The 19,333-nt window shown below is 38.0% G+C and overlaps 1 protein-coding gene across 1 annotated transcript in view; it reads right to left on the bottom strand.

Moving 5' to 3' along the window:
• Positions 1-19,333, bottom strand: part of ITPR2 (inositol 1,4,5-trisphosphate receptor type 2) — a 425,687-nt gene that overhangs the window by 229,612 nt on the left and 176,742 nt on the right. Inside the window, exons 24-26 of the mRNA XM_070410528.1 lie at positions 18,739-18,796; positions 17,002-17,167; positions 15,805-15,978 (exon numbers count right to left, since the gene is read on the bottom strand). Coding sequence (XP_070266629.1) covers positions 15,805-15,978; positions 17,002-17,167; positions 18,739-18,796 — 398 coding nt within the window. The remainder of the gene's footprint in view (positions 1-15,804; positions 15,979-17,001; positions 17,168-18,738; positions 18,797-19,333) is intronic.

Below are 19,333 nucleotides of genomic sequence, written 5' to 3'. Positions count from 1 at the left end.
AGAAATATATGGTATGGTCCTTCCCACAGGAAAATCAGAGTCTACCTAAGAAAACAGAGAAATATAAAAATAAGAATTTGAACTGAGCAGAATTCACTACTCAGAGAGAGAGGGGAAATAGCTATCGCTTTAGACAGCTTTACAAAGGAGGTCAAGTTGAAGCCAAGGTCCTGAAAGATGAAAACCAGTTAAGTATGCAAGATTTGTGGGAGACTGGGAGATTCCTGTCAGGTGAAGAAGTCTCCTTAGCCAAAGGCATTGCAGAAAAACAGACATCACAGTGTGCAGAAAGTGGCAAGAATTGACAGTGGATGTTGCAAGAAAGAGTGCAATTAGGTAAAGTAGAGCCTGATTACTGCCCTGATTTACAATATGTACAAAATTGCACGTGGAAAAAATGTCAAGTTCAACTTGGGTAAAAAAAACAAAACAGAACAAAACACACACCTATATTGATGGTGTTGGGCTCTCTCAGTTAAAGGCGGCGCCAATCTAAACTCAGGAAAAAGTAACAAAAACATATAAAGCCAATAGATATTATTATATTATTATTATTTCATTTGTACCAAGCTTTGTTCCTACCTACTCTTTTCCATAACAAATCACAAAGTTAATGCAAACCAAGAAAGAAAGAAAAAAACTTTCCTTGCGAGTCAAAGAATGTCGATGAAATATTGCAAGCAGAGTGCCTTGATCAACGTTGAGCCTTTGCCACTTCTCACTAAGTTTTGTAATCCTTTTTTGCTTCTCTCCAGGCAACTATTGTCAAAGATGGAGGTTCCCAGCCTGAACTCTACCTTAGCAAGAAACCTCTTAGGCCACTTTTACTGAACATATGGAAATTGCCTGCACTCATTTCCTCTTTCCATCTGAAAATTTCCAGTATCACCCACAAGCCTGACTACCTTCCCTTCTGTGCCTCAGAGAGAAAGAACTCTTGATGCATGGAATTTTAAAATGCCATCTTCCCTGCCTCCTCTCCCTGCTTCCTTCCTATCTCTGTGCACAGGCAGTTTTTACCCTCTACTGATTCTTTCTCATTTCTTTAAAAATATGGCCAAGTTGAGGCTACCCAAACCCTTGCAGTGATCCTGCCCATTCTGGGAAGTAGTCTTGCATCTCCAATTACTGTTCCCACTAAATTTCTCCAAAGAATAATCTATAACAAATTGTGCTAAAGATGTTGTATGTGCCAATGACTTTCATTACCAAAACTTTCTCTTAGCACTTGATTTGGTGTTTCACTACCATTTTCTTTAAACTCCGCTCTTTTTGTTTTATTGTGACATGGTACTCTTTCAGGTTACCTGCTACCTTTCTGACCACCTTGTCTCTTTCATTCAATAGAATTAGAACCGCAAAAAGTAAAGAACATGAACACTGAAAGCCTTCGAAACATCACTGTAGAATTCAGGGCTGTGTCATTTATCTATACAAATATATTCTAGGAGGAAAATGAAAGCAGTTCAACTCCACGCCAGGTAAATGAGAAAAACATGCAAGATATTGTCTGTAAGACAATAAACACTAAGTGAATCCTAAAACATCATAGGAAAAAATAAAAAACTATATATGTAAGTGAAGCCAGTGCAGAGGAGGGAAGGAGCCCAAGTGCTAATACAAATGCAAACTATTTAGATAGAGACTGGAGGTAAGAGAATGAGACAAATGGGGTTTCTATTTGATAGCAACAATAATTTATAGTGAGAAGTGCCAGAGACCAATTCCAGCATGTCATAATTTCAAAAGTTTCATCAAACGGTTGATGAGACTTAGGGACTCAACATGTAGTCACCTGCATCTGGGAATGGCTTAAAGGCATTTCCCCAAACCTGAATAGGATACATTAAATTGATTGTGGCTGTCAGACAGCTAAAAGGCATCTTAATCTACATGTTATTGCCTCCTACTGACCAAACACCTGTACAGCAGTAGGCTAATTCTTCCATTCTGACAATGCTTGTGTATACCCTTTGAAGTGTATATCTCTGCCTCGCCTCAGGACAAATTGTGTTAATAAAAAGCATGGGGTCCTGGGGATGGGAGAACATAAGACCTTAGACTTTAAGACCTTAGAACTTAGCTCCTTTAGCTAAGCTCCTCTGACCCCCAATGCCTTTCAAAATTACATCTCGTCTCCGGACTCTTTATTAGTCTCTGGTTTCTTATTTAACATCTACGCGCGGCCTTCTCCAGATTCCTGAACCCTTCTTGATGCTGGGATAAGAACCGCGGCAGAGAAGTGGAAATTGCAAAATCTAAAAATATAATTAAATTTCCCTTTCTGATCATAAAAGTGAAGGCTGAATTTTATTTTTTTAATGTTTTTATTGACTTCAGAGAAAAAAAGGGAGAGGGAGAGAGTACTAGAAACAACAATGATGAGAGAGAATCATTGATCGGCTGCCTCCTGCATGCCCCCTACTGGGGATCAAGCCCAAAACCTGGGCTTGTGCCTTAATTGCGAATCTAGCCAAACCATAAACGCCTTGGTTCATGAGTCATTGCTCAACCACTAAGATACACTGGCTGGGTGGAAGCTGACTTTTTAAAAGACCTTACTGCCCTGCTTAGGTGGCTTGGTTGTTTGGAGCATAGTCCTGTACACCAAGAGGATACAGGTTCAATTCCTGGTCAGGACACATATCTAGGTTACTGGTTCGATTCCCAGGCAGGGTGTGTACAGGAAGCAACTGATAGATGCTTCTCTCTCACATTAATCTTTCTCTATCTCTCACCTTCCCCTCTCTCTCTCTTCTTTTCTAAAATCAATTTTTTAAAGATCATATTCATTTTTCTCTAGAAGAGAAGAAATATTAAAGAAAACCAAGTTTATACCACAAAGCAGGATTAAGATATTACCAAGTCCAAAGACTGACAAAGCTCCTAAGGTAGAAAAGAGAGCTTTATATATATGTCAACTTAAAAAACAAACAAACAAACAAAAACACACAGTTAAAATAAAGGCAAACCTTTGGCAGGTATATTCAAGTCTATTTTTCAAACAATGACCTGAAGAAAAAGCAACTGTCTTGTTTTAAGAAAAGTAATCTCACACAAAGCATACTACATTACAAAAAAGCTCTTTAGTTCAACCTAGGGGAGGATATAGACAATGCTAACCTCTGTAAGTATAAGAATTATGAAGAATAAATATTTTGATTAAAAATTGCCAGCAGTCTACAAAAGGAGTCAACACTGGAGAATTCAATAAACAGCCCCTTTTAATTTCAGAAAATAATTTAATGTAATTAAACTGAACACAAATATGGACCCATAGAACATCTGGATGATTCCAAAGCAGTGATTAGGGGAATTTAAGAAATATGTAAACTATATAACCATGGTTAGGTTTTGTTTTCTTATTTTGATGACCAAATGCTCCAAGTTGAAGGTGTTCCAAGAGTTTTCCTCCACAAAGAGGAGAAATTGGTTGTATTTTTATATCTTATACAACTTTCGTCCTAGGTCAGTGGCCAAATCTACAAAGCTCTGGCTTTATTCTAATGACAAAATACTAGTAAGGTGGAAAATGTAGAGGTGTAATTTGATTCAAAGTCCTGAAGCTGATTAGGCTCCAAAAAAGTGTACAATACTAAGAACAGTGGCATGCTTATAGATATCCAAATTCTCCTTTTGACAACAGTGATGAAGAAAAATGACTGCACTCCAAAAGTCCTTATACTTTTATTGTAATTGCTTTCTATCATCTGGAAGAATTTAATTTTATTTCCTCTAATGCAATATGGAAAACTACTTATTTAAGTGATTTTAGAGAGGCAGCTAGATTTTTAACTGCATAGTATATACTGTAACATAAAGTAGTAGTAGATTCAGAAAACAACACATCAAGAATACTCTAGAAGGATCTAGAATTTTCTAGAAGAGTCTGCGAACTGGAAAGGCAGCAGGATTCTAGGTAGAGACTCAAAGAGTGAATACCTAATCAAATATTGGATCTTATTACGGCTTCCATTTACAATTTATTTTGCATCAGACAAGGACACTCATATATCAAGAGTAAAATGATAAGAAAATAATATTGTATGAACTATATAGTGAACTAAATATTGGCACCAATTAATGGAGCTCCATCCCCTTCATTTAAACAAGGGAAATCATGCTTTTAAGAAAGAACTTTCCAAATCCAACAATGTAGGACTGCCCGCACCTGCAGCGGGATGATTCAAATAGCTTAGTGCAGGGGTCCTCCAACTACGGCCCGCGGGCCACATGCAAATACAAATATTGTATTTGTTCCCGTTTTGTTTTTTTACTTCAAAGTAAGATATGTGCAGTGCGCATAGGAATTTGTTCATAGTTTTTTTTTAAACTATAGTCCGGCCCTCCAACGGTCTGAGGGACAGTGAACTGGCCCCTTGTTTAAAAAGTTTGAGGACCCCTGGCTTAGTGCATGTCTTCTCCTTGTCCCCACCACACTGAAGTTAAAGGAGGACCCTCCTTGCAGGACTGCAAAGCATTTTGCTCACCATCTGAATCCTTGGCCTTCTCTTTCTGTAACCTCTATTCAACCAAATTCAGAGGCGTCATTTACTAATCACTCTCCTCCCAACTTCAGATGTCAAATATCTTCCCTTCCCCTGCCCACCTCCCTCCAAAACATAAAAAAAAAAATCTAATAATCAGTCTTTTGTATGTGATTGACCAAACAGATTATAATTTAATTGAAGCTCTTATAATAAATGTCACCTCCTTCAGATAACCTTGTTGTGGGATGATTAGGTATTTTTTCTCCTGCCATCTTAAGAGTAACATCACATAACAGTCATTTAGGGAGATATCTAGAGTGTTGTAGAATCCCAAAAATTACCCTTAATCTACTTATCTGACCTTGCATGTGAAGCTAATTTGGATCATCCTGGGTCATGGGTGAGTTTCTGTTTCCCTGGTTGGCGTCTAAAGGTGCTTGAAGACTTGGCCTGAGATCTACAGTACACAGAAGAGGCTCTGTCCACCATTCCTAGTAGATAATTTTCCTCTAGACATCACTCAACTCAGGCCCAAGTCCCTTCTCTTCCAGAGGGTAAATACATATTCATAACCTTACCCCAAATCTGTTTTCCCTTCCCAACACAAATACAGTATTAGTATTTTTTTACTCATTTGCTGTCATGTGAATGAGTATTTAATAATGGTTAATCAGAGGTCCTAGAAAACACCCCTTTATCCTTGACTATCTGTATCTGATACATACGGTAACAAGAAAGAATGTGCTACTGGCGTGTATTGTTTGCTTAGAGAGATATTGGGAAAATAAAGACTAGACTAATGATAAGTATGTTCGATGTAAATTAATAGCTGTTTTCATAAGAATGTAATTATAACACAGACATCCATTATAAAACAGAAATATACACTTTTTATATAATACTTTTTATAATATTTGTATACTATAATATATAATACTCTTTAATATAATACTTGCCACTATTACATAAAATGCAGAAAGGACGGGCAACCCTTTAGTCAGCAGGGTGACTTAGAAGCACTGTACAGGAAATGAAAACAGTGATATAGTAGAGCTCACAGAGACTATGTCTGGTACCTGATATGTGAGTGGAAGAAGCTTCGCTGGTCACATTCATATGATAGCCCACACCAACATTGCTGTGACAGGGGGTTAGATGCACAGAATGTGGGAAAAAGGAATCAGCACCTTCTTTTAGACTCACTCTTTAGCAAGAAAATATTGCAGAAATGTTTATGCTTCACCTAGTGATATTTGTTCTGATTTGAATGAATCAACTTCAATAGTTTCCTTATAAGCCATTTTCTGAGGAAAAGAAACCATATAGGAACGTTAACCCTCACTAACAACTTATAATAAATTGAGAACAAATAGCAAAGTGGAAAAAAAATACAAGTCGGATAGTTTATGCTAAAACAGCATTAATTTAATGTAAGCCAAAAGACAAGCGGGGAAAGATTCTTACAGTGGAAGTAATTCAAAGAACCAAATTCATATAAAAATTCACATTACAACCAAATAGAATGAAGATGTGTAAAGTAACATTTGGCTCAAAATAAAAAATTAGTTTTCAGACCCATGTCTTGTGAAAGGCCTTATTAACTGATACTCATCTTTAGCAATTATCTAAGGTAGCCTTAGCTCAGGCATAAAGGACAGGAGTATTTAATCTAATAAAAGAGAAACATGCAAATTGACTGTAACTTCGCTATACCCCCACGCCACGCCCACCAGCCAATCAGAGCGACTATATGCAAATTAACCCAACCAAGATGGCGGCCGGCAGCCATGAAGCTGGAGCAAGCAGGAGGCTTGGTTGCCCCGGCAATCGAGGAAGCCAAGCTTCCCGCCTGCCAGGACAGCTGCGGCCTCCGCTAAAGGCAACAAAGTTTCAATTATAGAAGATAAATAAATCCCAGATACCTGCTTCCAGCCAGCCTCCACTGGGGGCTTGGGTGGCTGGGGTCGTGGCCAGCCTTCAAACAGCCATCAGCCCCTCACCCAGGCTGGCCACACCCTCATGGGGTGAGGGTCCCCACTGGGGGCCTTGGTCAGCCTGAAAACAGCCATCAGCCCCTCCCTCAGACTGGCCAGGCACCCCAGCAGGGACCCCCACCCTGATCGGAGACACCCTTCAGGGCAAAGCAGCCGGCCCCCACCCGTGCACCAGGCCTCTATCCTATATAATAAAAAGGTAATATGCAAATTGACCGTAACAGCAGAACAACTGGGAATGACTGGTCACTATGACACACACTGACCACCAGGGGGCAGACACTCAATGCAGGAGCTGCCCCCTGGTGGTCAGTGCGCTCCCACAGGGGGAGCTCTGCTCAGCCACAAGCCAGGCTGACAGCTGCCAGTACAGTGGTGGTGGTGGGAGCCTCTCCTGCCTCCTCAGCAGTGCTAAGGATGTCCGACTGCAGCTTAGGCCTGCTCCCTGCTGGCAAGTGGACATCCCCTGAAGGCTCCCAGGCTGCCAGAGGGATGTCTGATTGCCAGCTTAGGCCCAATCCCCCAGGGAGCAGGCTTAAGCCAGCAGGTGGACATCCCCCGAGGGGTCCAAGACTGCGAGAGGGCACAGGCCGGGCTGAGGAGCCGCCCCCCCCGCTGCCGAGTGCACAAATTTTTGTGCACCGGGCCTCTAGTATGTCATATAAACAAATAAAATATATGATGAGATTTGAGACAAAAAATAGAAAACAGAGACAAGAAAATAAATCCCATGAAAGGAAAACTCAGAAAATCACTCTCCAAAATTGATGGATAAAAGTTCTTTGTGCAATTACGATAGCATCCCTCAACCAGATAGTGTAGGAAGAGCTGTCTAAAACTCATGGATGTTTCTGGACCAAGTCATGAAGGTTAGACATTCTACCAGTTACTTTCATCACAAGTCTGTCAATCACAAGTTTTGCCAAAGAAACAAAGTTCATACAGAACTATTTCCTGCTGTGCAGAATCCAAATATTAACACTTGGGAAAGCACAATTTTCTTTCAAGATATCCTTCTAGAATCTAGAGGGACCTGCCTCCTTGCCTGTTTGCTTCATCAAAGAAAAAGGATCAGATGTGGTAGGCAAGGAATGGAAACCAGTCTTTACTTTTAAAGAGTAATGGGATGTGGACCATCAGTCAAAGAAGGTGTGCCTAAGGAGAAATAGAAAAACAAAACAAACAAAAAAATGAAGAGAAGGGAAGAAAAGGAGAAAAGGAAAGGAATTAAATTCATTCTCTCACTAAGATAAATCTGCAAACTAAAATTCAAGTGCCTCTGAGGAAAGCTGGTGTTCAGAAAGAACACATAACACTCAACAATGAGATTGTATCATTAAATGCAAACAATCAGGAACTCTTCTGAAAGGACTTTTAAATAGAAGGCTGTTTAAAATCATCATAAAGTGAGAAATACTACTTCTCGCCCCAGGTGGGTCCCCCTGGTTGCCACATGCCCAGGATACTCCACAGCCTCACCCAGCATAGATAAAGAACAGCTTTATTGGGAAAGGGGAAACTACAAGCTGAGTGTCAACAAGAGAAGAGAAGGCATGTATCCCCCTTCTTTCCTTCATCCCAAAAAAGGTGCTGAGCGCTCTGCTCAACAAGAGTATGGGTCTAGATTTCTGAGGAACTACACCCATACCCTCACCTCATTGAAATTCTTCAGGGCAAGTCGGAGAGTAGCCTATCAATCAAGATAGGTTACCAGGCTTGGCACCAGGCTCTCCGGAACTGATCAGGGACTCCAGCTATGGACCCACAGGAATTGGACTGCTCCTCCTGAAGGGCAGAAGCCACAGGTCCCACCAGAAACCAAATTAGGGTACAGCCTCTTAGAAGAGAAGCTAACCACCCACTTCCACCTCCCCCCACCCCCCCCAACCCCCCCCCCCCCCCAACACACACACACACACTCACAAAACCAGTCTGGCCAGCTTGTTGTCCAGACAACCCAGAGTGAGCCCCTGGGGATATTTTTTTCAGTTCATTTTATTCCATACATCACACATCCGTTAAAAGAGCAAAAGGTTATGAAGCAAAACCCAGCAGATATAAATCTAGAATGCATGAATATGACAAAGAATCTATCGGAAACCCTGAAAACGAAAATACTAGTATGTATTGTCTTTGAAGTAAAAACTAGGTAGGCGGTTTAAACATCAGACTTTAGATCAGTGAGAGAGTGTTGTGTTTTTGTTAAAAGAAGCAGGAACCACACATAGGGATTACAGATGAGAGATAAATATAGATATATCCATATAGGCACAATTATTGTGAAGAAAAATTAACAGCCAAAACCAATAACATGAGTGGGCACTTCTTTAAGAAGCACTGTGATACCCAAGTGGCCTGCTTCTCAACCCTTAATTAAGAGGTGGATGAACATGAAGGGCAATCCTGACTTAACCCACTCAGATACAGTTTCCGAAGTTAATCCCTCCTTCCTATATTTAGAAGTCAACATGTATTTGAATGTGATGAATTAGTAATGCTACTGATACTGCCAACTTGCTATACTCTAGCTTTTAAGCTTTCAGCAATGATGGTATAGTCTTTAGTGCCCAGGAAGATATGTTTAATAAAAGGAAACACTATAATACACAAAAACACAATGGATTTATTATATGACCAAATCCATCCCATCCTCCTATTTATAAGAGATCAAGTACAGTAATGGGATCATTTTGGACCATATATGAGATTTGTTCATAGATGGACCATAAATTCACATTTATTGCCCAGAGTAAACACAACTTATCACTGAGGGGGGAAAAAAACACACAACACTTTTATGTTATTGGAAACATTTTTTTATGACTAAAATGAAGAACCACATTCGGTTATCTGGTCTTCTGATATCTAAGCAGACACCTCGTTACATCAGTATGAGCTGTTTGAAAACAATGTCAACCATCCTGTGTTTAGAGCCTTCGTAAGGGTTTACTAAACAACAAAGGATGATTATCTGTATGACCTGCTAGAGAGCTGCCTGCGACTGGCTGTTTCCATTCGGATTGTAACATATTTCTTCCTGTTGACAATAAATTTTCACTGTCTTTGGCAGTTGGTTCATTGCATAACATGGATTGTTTGGCTGTGTACAAGTTAGTAACTCTGTAGTTTCTCACTTTTATTCACCTAATATTCATCAATTATAATGTTCTATTTTCCTGGCTCCTCAATCCACCTACTTGTATACAGCCACTTCCCTGGCTCATGCTTACATAACCTCACACCTGAACGTGGACAAGAGGCTCCTAATTGGTCCCCACCCCTCGACTCCTGTTCTGCTGAACCACCCTGGGTTCTGCCAGACCGTTTCCTAGACAGTATACTCCCCTCACTACCCAAGAATCTTCAAAGGCTCCCAAATTCCAGTTACTTCAAATACAAATCACTTATTCTTGCTGAACTCTGCTTCTCTTGTTACTATTTTTGAATCCATTAGCTAAGTAAATCCTCCCAATCCTTCCAAGTAGGGAAGCCTTCTCCATGCAGCCAGGCCCACAGTGGCTTCTCCCTCTCCTGTACTCCACAGCTCAGTATTGAATCAAACGTTACGTCATACTGTTTTAAGGATCCATTCTGTGTGCTCATTCTTTGACACCAAGAGTCAAATCTCGAATATTAGACTTGATTCCAGATATCAAACTTGAAGAAGGGAAATGAGAAATTCAGGTGTGTACAGAGGCAAGGAGGCATGATGGTGAGCAGACTGAAACAGCACTTTAAGCAGAATGTTCAAAACAAAGATTTTTGCTCTGGGGAAACTTGACAGCAATCAAGTAGAGGAAGTTCAGACAGGACTGACATTGCCTCAAACCCGGCATCAGAGAACAGACATTACAAGGATAAATACAGGGGCTGGAAATAAAAGAGAGTTCTCCACTGTTGAGAACTGTCGAATATAGAATATGACAAAGTAGGAGTTGTACAACGCTTCTGAGTGATAGATAAAATATTTAAAATATGACTTGTATGCATGCATATGAGCATAACCATTGGACATAAGACCCTGGGGGGTAGGGGAAGCCGGGGTATTGTCAAGGGCGGGGAAAAAAAAGGACACATATGTAATACCCTTTGTAATGCTTTAAGCAATAAAGAAAAATGTTTAAAAAATTAAAATAAAATATCTTTAAGTTAAGAGAAGAAAGCAAATGGAGGCCAGAAAGACATCAAATTTTCAAAGGGGTTATCAAACACTGGATTTATTTTTGGCCTTGATGGCATCAGTCTATACCTGATAACCTGGACACTGAGGTTTTTGCTGTTGTTGCTTTTGTTTAAAGATTTTTTAATGATTTTTTTAGAGAAAGAGAGAGAGAGACACATTGATATCAGAGCAAACACCGATCACTCCCCCTACCAGGGATGAAGCCCGCAACCCGGGCATATGCCCTGACTGGGAATCAAACAGGCAACGTTTCAGTGCACGGAACGATGCCGAACCAACTGAGCCACACTGGCCAGGGTTGGACACTGAGTTTTAATATGTCTCATACAACACACAAGGAAAGGAAGCAAAGCCTGGTTCCCAAGCAAGATGGAAGGTCTGATCAGAGAGCCTGCCTTGGAACCAGGAATACCTAAAGGAGACACCCGCAGAGATAAAGCAGGCGAAGATGGGTCCACAGAAGAGCAAAGGAGCACCTGTCTTGGATTTGGCCTGGCAGAAGCCACAAAAACAAGGGTGGGGAGAATAACTCTCCTGAGCTCCTATATACAAAGACAAGCCAACTTATCTCAAGATTGGGACTAGAATTCCCAATAAAGGAGCCCTAAAATTCCCAAGCCAAAAACTTTGTTCCATATGGTTACAAAACATATTTTAAAGTGCCTCACAGATGCAACGGAAATCTTCTCTGGATTAAACATAAGCCTCAGAGGCATTCCACATATAAAGTTCTAAAGAATCTAAATTCATAATATTTTTAAATTACTAAATATCTAAGTAAACACATTCCCAAGGACTTCTACAATAATAGCGAACTTAAACCTGCAAATGGCCCTCTATTACAAAACTAGATCCTAGATATGTAACCTATTTTAAGTACATTTCTAGATTCACAGAAAATAAAGGATGACCCCAAAAGAGCCCACCCTCCATCTACAAAGGAAAAAAAACTGTAACCTGAAGCCAGATCAGAGAGGTCCAAGCTGCAAGGTAACATAAGTTTCCCTGAAGGCAATTGTCAATACTACGAGCTCTGTAACCCAGAAAGTAAGTTTACTCTGAGCAAGTGTCAAATTTGAGGAGCTCACCCAGACCACTGCCTTCTGACTTGGTCTCAGGCTAGCAGTGCCCCCTGGCCACAGCGATAGGCCATCACAGATACTCTAAGGAGAAAAGCATGCCAGATTTCAACCTCCAGGTCTGAAGTCAAAGATAGGAGCTCAATGTCTACTCAAATGTTCAGAGCTGCTTTACTCAAAATTGGAAGCAACCAAGATGCCCTTCAATAGATAACTGGATAAAAAAACTGTAGTACATCCAGACAAGGGGGTTTTTTCAGTGATAAAAAAGAAAAAGAGAAAAATGAACTAGCCAGTTATAAAACAGGGGTGGGGAACCTTTTTTCTGCCAAGGGCCATTTGAATACTTATAACATCATTCGCAGGGCAATACAAAATTATCAACTTAAAAATTAGGCTGCTATATTTGGTCAAACATTTAATTAACTCACCCTAATGCCTTGGCAGGGCCAGACCAAATGATTTTGCAGGCCTTATATGGCCCACAGGCCGTATGTTCCCCATCCCTGTGTTAAAAGGACATGGAAGTACCTCAAATGTCTATTACTAAATGAAAGAAGCCAGTCTGCAAAAAGCTATATACGGTATGGCTGCAACTATATGACATTCTGGAGAAGGCATAACTACAACGGGATTGAAAATTATCAGTGGTGCCCTAGCTGGTCTGGCTCAGTAGACAGAGCATCAGCCTGTGGACTCAGGGTCCCAGGTTCGATTCTGGTCAAGGGCACATGCCTAGATTGAGGGCTTGACCCCAGCGTGGGGGAGGGGGGGGGGGCGGTGTGCAGGAGGCAGCTGATCAATGATTCTCTCTCATCATTGATGTTTCTATCTCTCTCTTCCTCTCCCTTCCTCTCTGAAATCAATATTTATTTTATTTATTTATTTATTTATTTATTTATTTATTTTTAATATATCAGTAGTTGCCAACGGTTCATGAGGAAGGACAAATGGAAGAGCAGAGCCAACGTTCAGGGCAGTCTAACACTGTAATGGTGGATAAATGACATGTATTTGTCACAAGCCATACAATTGTACAACACAAAGAGTGAATCTAAAGTAAACTATGGACTTTAATTAATAATAATGTGTCGATATTGGCTCATCAATTGTAACAAATGTACCTCACCTAGTGTAAGATGTTAATAACAGAGGAAATGGGGAGAATAATTAATATAAGGGAAAGTTCTGTATTTTCTGTACAAGTTCTTTTCTAAATCTGAAAATAAATTCTATTTAAAAAAATATATATACAAGCTCATTTCAAAGATGACCAAAAATATAATGAAGTGAGAATCATAAGAAACTCTCAAATAATTTAGATCATGGAATTATTATATACAGGCTATAAAAGATCCTTATGTAGTCACAAAAATAGCAAGCAACAAAAAGTGATTGTAAATGACCAAATATATTTGAAAAAAAAAATATTATTTCAAGTATGAAAAATATAATTGCTGGAACTTAAAAGTCAATAGGTGGAGTAATTGGCCAATAAGACATATCTAAGTAGATTCATATGATTCTAAAGAAAATTTTCAAATTCAGCACTAAGTCCCATGTAAGGGAAATATAAAAAGGAAACTAATAGATCTGGAGGCAATAACAAGGTTTAACATACATTTAGTTAGAGTTTCAGAATTAAAGCAAGACACTAGTCTACAGACAGCAAACTTCTCAACAGAAGCAACAAAAAGCCAGAAAACATGCATTACTATAACCAGAAGTCAAAGAATTCTCAACTGATGAAAGTGTTTTGTTCCTAGTAAAACATAATGTGAAATATATAGCATCTAACAAAATATATCCCATCTAATAAAATAGCCTTTTACTACATATAAAATAAAAATCAATAGAACTACAAGAGAAATTTTATAAACCTACCATTGTAGTAGAAAATATCAGTAAATCTCAATAACTGATATGTTAAGAAAACAAAAATAGTAGTAAGTAGACAGATGATTTAAGCACAATATATAAGGAATCCTGCACTCATTCCCGCTCTTCTCAAGCCACATAGAGCATTTACAAAACTTGATGGTATAATGGGCCAAAAGCAAGTCTCAAAAAATTTTGGAGAACTGATATCACCATAACCAGATTTTCTTGTCACCATTAATTAAGAATTCAATAACAAACAAAAAAAATTACCTATACATTTGGAAAATTTTAAATTCACTTCCAAGTGATTCTGGGCCAAAGAAGAAATCATAATGGAAATGTTTAAATATTTAATGCTGAACAATAATAAAAATATGACCATTTGTCAAAATTTGTGGAAGGCAACTTCTTAAAGGAAAAATATACCATTAAATTGTTTTAAAGTCTGAAAAGCATGCCAACATAAAAGGTTAGAGAATAGTAGAATAACTATAATAAAATAGCAACCAAATCCAGAAGCTTAACAAAGCCAAGAGCGGGTTCTTTAAACAAGATAAATAAAATAGATAACTATGGTAAAATTGAGGCACAGAAAAGAAAGGAGACAAAATAAATAATATAAAGAATGAAAAGGGGGTAGGAAGCTACAGATATAGGAGAAGATAATGAAAGACTATGAATAAATAATAGCAATAAATTTGAAAACATGTGACTTAGAAAAATATATCACTGACCCAAAACAGAAAGTTTAAATGAATTTATAAGCATTAAAAATAATTAATCTGCAATTAAAATCATCCCCCAAACTAAATCCAAGACCCAGGCAGATTTACAGACAAGTTTTACCAAACATCCACAGAACAGATCATTCCAATCTTACACACAAAAAATGGTAATATTTTGCACCTTATTTGTTCAATGGAACTAGTCTAAACCTGGCAGGAACAGTCAAGAAAAATTACAGACCAATCTTACTGACAACATAAATGTAAAATCCTAAACAAAGTATTAACAAACCAGATCTAGCAACATAAAAAATATCAATATGATACCTTTATTCTAGAATGCAAGCTTACTATGATAGAAGCTGTATTTGTGATTATGTTATTAAAATTAGTAGATTAAAGAAAAATAATATCAATAGATGCATTAGCTACATCTAATTAAAGTCAATAATTATTCATGGTAAAAAATAAAATAATTAGCCAACTAGGAATAGAAGGACACTTCCTCAATTGATAGAGTATCCTCAAAAAATGTAAAATAAACATTATGTTCAGTAGTGGAATATTAAAATTATTACCTTTAAAATGAGAAGTAAGACAAAAATGACCAATCTCACCAATTCTATTTAACATTGTACTGGAGAGTCTCACTAATCAATGCAAGAAAGCAAGAAAGAAATAATAGATGAAAAGATTGTGTTCAAGTTTGAACTTACAGCATCACCGTGACTTGAAGTAAAAAAAAATTTCTAACCTTAGTAGTAGATATATATGAATTGGTGAGGACTAACTACCTGCCCATGCAGACATTTTAAGAAATTTACTATATCATCAATGATGACATTGGCACTGGCTTACTATCTAAGTATTATCATTTAAATACTGCTTTAAAATTTTAATGGTTGTTTCATAGTTAGTGAAATGTGAAAACAGCAACTAATTACTCCATTGAAAACTAAAACTAATACAGCAGAGACTTACCATCATTATCTTACTACTCTTCAGATCAAACATAGACTTTTGGTGTTTTCATGTTGATAATAAAGCATATATTGTCCTTCCATTTAGATACTATTGTCACAATAATGAAAGGAACGGCTTAAAAGTTGCAATAAATAGCCACAGTGAATGATGACAACAAAAGTTCACCTTTTTTTTAGGTCTAGGTTAAAAACCCATTCCTTTTTTTCCCCCCGTCTCACTCCCTCCTATTGTCCCGATTCCTGGATTACACGATTTTCAGTGGAAAAGTAGGCAGATGAGGTAAGAAGTGGTAGCAAGTGACAAGAATTACCCAAAGTGCAGGTTAAAGCAGTTAATTGACTTGGCAAGTGAAAATTTTATGTTCTGTTACTCAGGAAAAAAAATGTATTTATAAACAATTTTGACTGTGGGGCCTATGTTTCAAAAGATATCATTTGAATTATTTCAAAATAGATACTGAAAACAAACCTCAATTGGCTCTTCACCACCTTTCACTTGGTTTTCACCCATTTCTCCATTCTCATAGCTGCTGCTCTTCTCAACCCATAACTCAGATTTTTCTACAGTTAGACGAAGCTGGTCTAGATCTGCCTTTATTTGCTTGTAGTTATCTACATCTTGATTGGACACCAGCAATTGCACCTGGAAACAGAAGAATTTCATCCCTTAATTTACTTAAGAACTTTCTGTATTCCTATTTCATTTATGTCTAAAATTCCAGGTTTTTACATATTTATCTATCAGTTGAAGATTAATACTACTGGAATATTTATTGATATTTAGATGTATGTTGACTGGGAAAATTTACCTGGAAGTATCTGTAAACTCTACCCAGTATATTCACATGTTATAAAGAATTACAGATATGAAAGGAATGAACCCTAACGAAGTTCTTCTAAGTGCTAAAGAGTGATTTGAAATAAAAGATACCCTGACTCTAATTTCACTGCGAAAGTTAATTTTTCTGAGACTCTCTCTGTTTTAAAAAAAAGTAGAAACATAAAAATAAGTGGAAGAACATACCAATACAGTCTAAACCTCATGATATCAACTTTTATTTTATCATAACTTATATGTATCATATGGCATACAAATATATGCACAATTATATCCATTTATATAATTACTTTTTAAAAAATGAAAAAAATAATTTATATTCTTGTAAAGCTTCCTAATGAAGACCAATGCTCTAATAAACAAAGTATTAGTGAAACATATGTAAGCACTTAGGTATTATTCACTAAGTCTCAAGATTCGATGTCCTTCAAAAATGACAACGAAAAAGATTAGATCCACAATAATTTCTTTCTTTTGGATGTAAACATTTTTCAATCACATAACATTATATTTCAGTGCTACTGCTTGTCCTACCCAAATTTATCAGTAAATCTGAGGTCAACATAGCAGCAGCTGCAACAAAATTCCTAATACAGCATTATCCCCTAGTCGTGCCTTCCTAAATCATAGTGCCTGTCATTTACATTAAAGATATTAACTTAAAATCACCTGTGGGCACTCTTTATAAAATACATCATGCCTTGGCTTATGACAAGGCCATATCTATCCTCATAGCAGAACGTGTCTCCCGGAAAAGCTGCACAGTCTCATTAAGTCTGCAGCCAGGAGTCAGGTTGGGTGTTAGAAGCAGCGCTTTGGGAGTCTCACCTGTTTAAACGCCTGCAAAACTTCCGATCTCTGGCTGAAGTGCTTGAACAGAAGCTGCAGAGCTCCTGACAGCAGAGGAGGGTAGTCATGCATGATCAGATGAATGAGGACCCGCAAAAAGGTCCTGCCGCCTTCGTCATCAAGTTGAACTGGATTTTTTTCCTTTCTAGAAAACCAAAAATAATTCTAAAATGAACTGTGTTTATATCAAACCTACCCATAGGTAGTTAAAACTGTATGCATTCTGAGATAGCACTTCCCCACCCCACTTCCCCCTCAAAAAAATAATTGGGAAGAAAAAAGGAAGAGATTTTTACTTTTTCTTCTCTCATGTGACTGAGAAGGAAACAAAGCACAACGAACAGCTTGTGTCTGTCCATGAAGGCAGGGGCGACCCACTGGCCCTGGTGTCCAGGGCGGAGGGGTTTCCAGGCTGTGGGGCTTTAAGCGTTTGCTCTGCTTCCCAGGCACACCGGGATGGGTTAGTCAAGGAGGCAAAGAAAAAAGGAATGTGAATCACCCAAAGTGTCTGTTGAAAAGACATACTAGGTTGGATGTACACCAAGGATTGACTTCCCTGCAGTGGTTCTCAACCTTCCTAATGCCGCGACCCTTTAATACAGTTCCTCATGTTGTGGTGAGCCCCAACCATATAATTATTTTCGTTGCTACTTCATAACTGTAAATATCTGATATGCAGAATGTATTTTCAGGGGTCGCGACCCACAGGTTGAGAACCGCTGCCTTAGAGCCTACAGAACTCTCAGTGTCGGGTGGGCCCAGGCTGAGGAGGTGCAGTGCGCATGCGCACACGCATCCCACCATCCCCTCAGCAGCTCTGTGCGTTTCACATATTTGGACTCTGAGCAAGATTCCTCTGGATAAAAAGTCCACTTATTTTAAGGTGAAAATCAGATACTGGTTTATTCTTCTCCCTTCTCGAGAATAATGAAATACTTGAATAGGAAAACACACATGATAACAACAAAAATGGGCAAAACAACAGAAAAACAAAGCAAAGCCAAATGTTCACTACAGATAAAAATCCTTTTTGGTTCCCTTGATCTTTTATTCTTGTTTGTCTTTCTAACCAAAGAAAATGAAAGAAAAAGGCGTAGTATATAAACTTGTTTAAGCTCTCGTGGCAAATCTGTACTAAAAATGAATGCTAGGAGCTCGGTCATTTGTAGTTTAGACATGTTACTTTCCTTTTAGACTGAAATTAGTTTCATTTCTGAAAAAGAAGGAAACAAGTTAAAAGCAACAAAGAGCAAGGCCACTGGGCAGTCATGCCAGAGGCATTTCACTTCTTTGATCATGGATATTTCCAATTGGCAGAGAATATCCGTATTTCTCAGATATAAAGTTAATGATGACATGGAAAGAAGTGACTTTCTTGCCTCAAATTTCTCAGCTGTATGGAAGCAATGTTTTGTAAGATGCAGCAATATTCTTACCAGGGGAGTTAAAGGTCATTGGTATGCTGTCATTATTTGAGGAAAGAAGAAAAGAATTCAGGAAAATACACTGATCTCAGTTCTCTTGTGCTTTTTTTACCTGCCCTAAAGAAAAGTTATGCTTTCTCTTCTGCAGTAAATTATCAGCTTCATTTTTTGGCAAAAAAAAAAATTATAATCTAAAATTAAATAGATACAGAAGGTGAACAATAACAAAATATCAATAAAATTCTAAGTAAATTTTTAGTCACAAGATAAAGATACACAAATGTTACTGTACCTTCCAGCAAACATAGTTTCTGCCTGAGCTGCAATTTCATCTATGTCAGGAACAATAGCTGCAAAGATAAATGGAAAAATCTATTATTTATCTTAGTGTAATTAAGTCACAATATGTATAGTGATATAGCTAAAAATATTCTGTCTCAATTTCTTTATATTACCAGAAATCAAATGTTTTAAAAGTTATAATACAGTTCTACCTTACGTATCAATATTTTAAAGTGAATTTTACACTTTTAACATATATTGCTATAATCAAAGATATATTTAAAAGATCAGAAAGACATTTACAAAGTCGCTTCACCCATTTGGTGTATGTATATGTGCATCAACTAAACATACACACACACACATACATCAATTAAATGGGTGATGACATGAAAGGATAATGTTTTTGAAAGAATCAAAATATACCTATAATGAACCTTGTGACGTACATGGTAATCCAAAACAGCATGGTCTTTTTACCTAAGCTTACTTCTCAAATCCCATCCCTTCTTCTCATGGGACACAGTGCTTAATTTCTTTACATGAACCAATCATGATTCCTCACCCATCCCCATCACTAACATTTTGAAGATATCTTGATTATG

This window comes from Myotis yumanensis, unplaced genomic scaffold, assembly GCF_028538775.1.
Source record: "Myotis yumanensis isolate MYYU_CA2020_CCGP unplaced genomic scaffold, mMyoYum1.0.hap1 SCAF_3, whole genome shotgun sequence".
Lineage (NCBI taxonomy): Eukaryota > Metazoa > Chordata > Mammalia > Chiroptera > Vespertilionidae > Myotis > Myotis yumanensis.
Note: the sequence above shows the minus strand (reverse complement) of the source record. Positions and strands in the feature narration are given on the sequence as shown.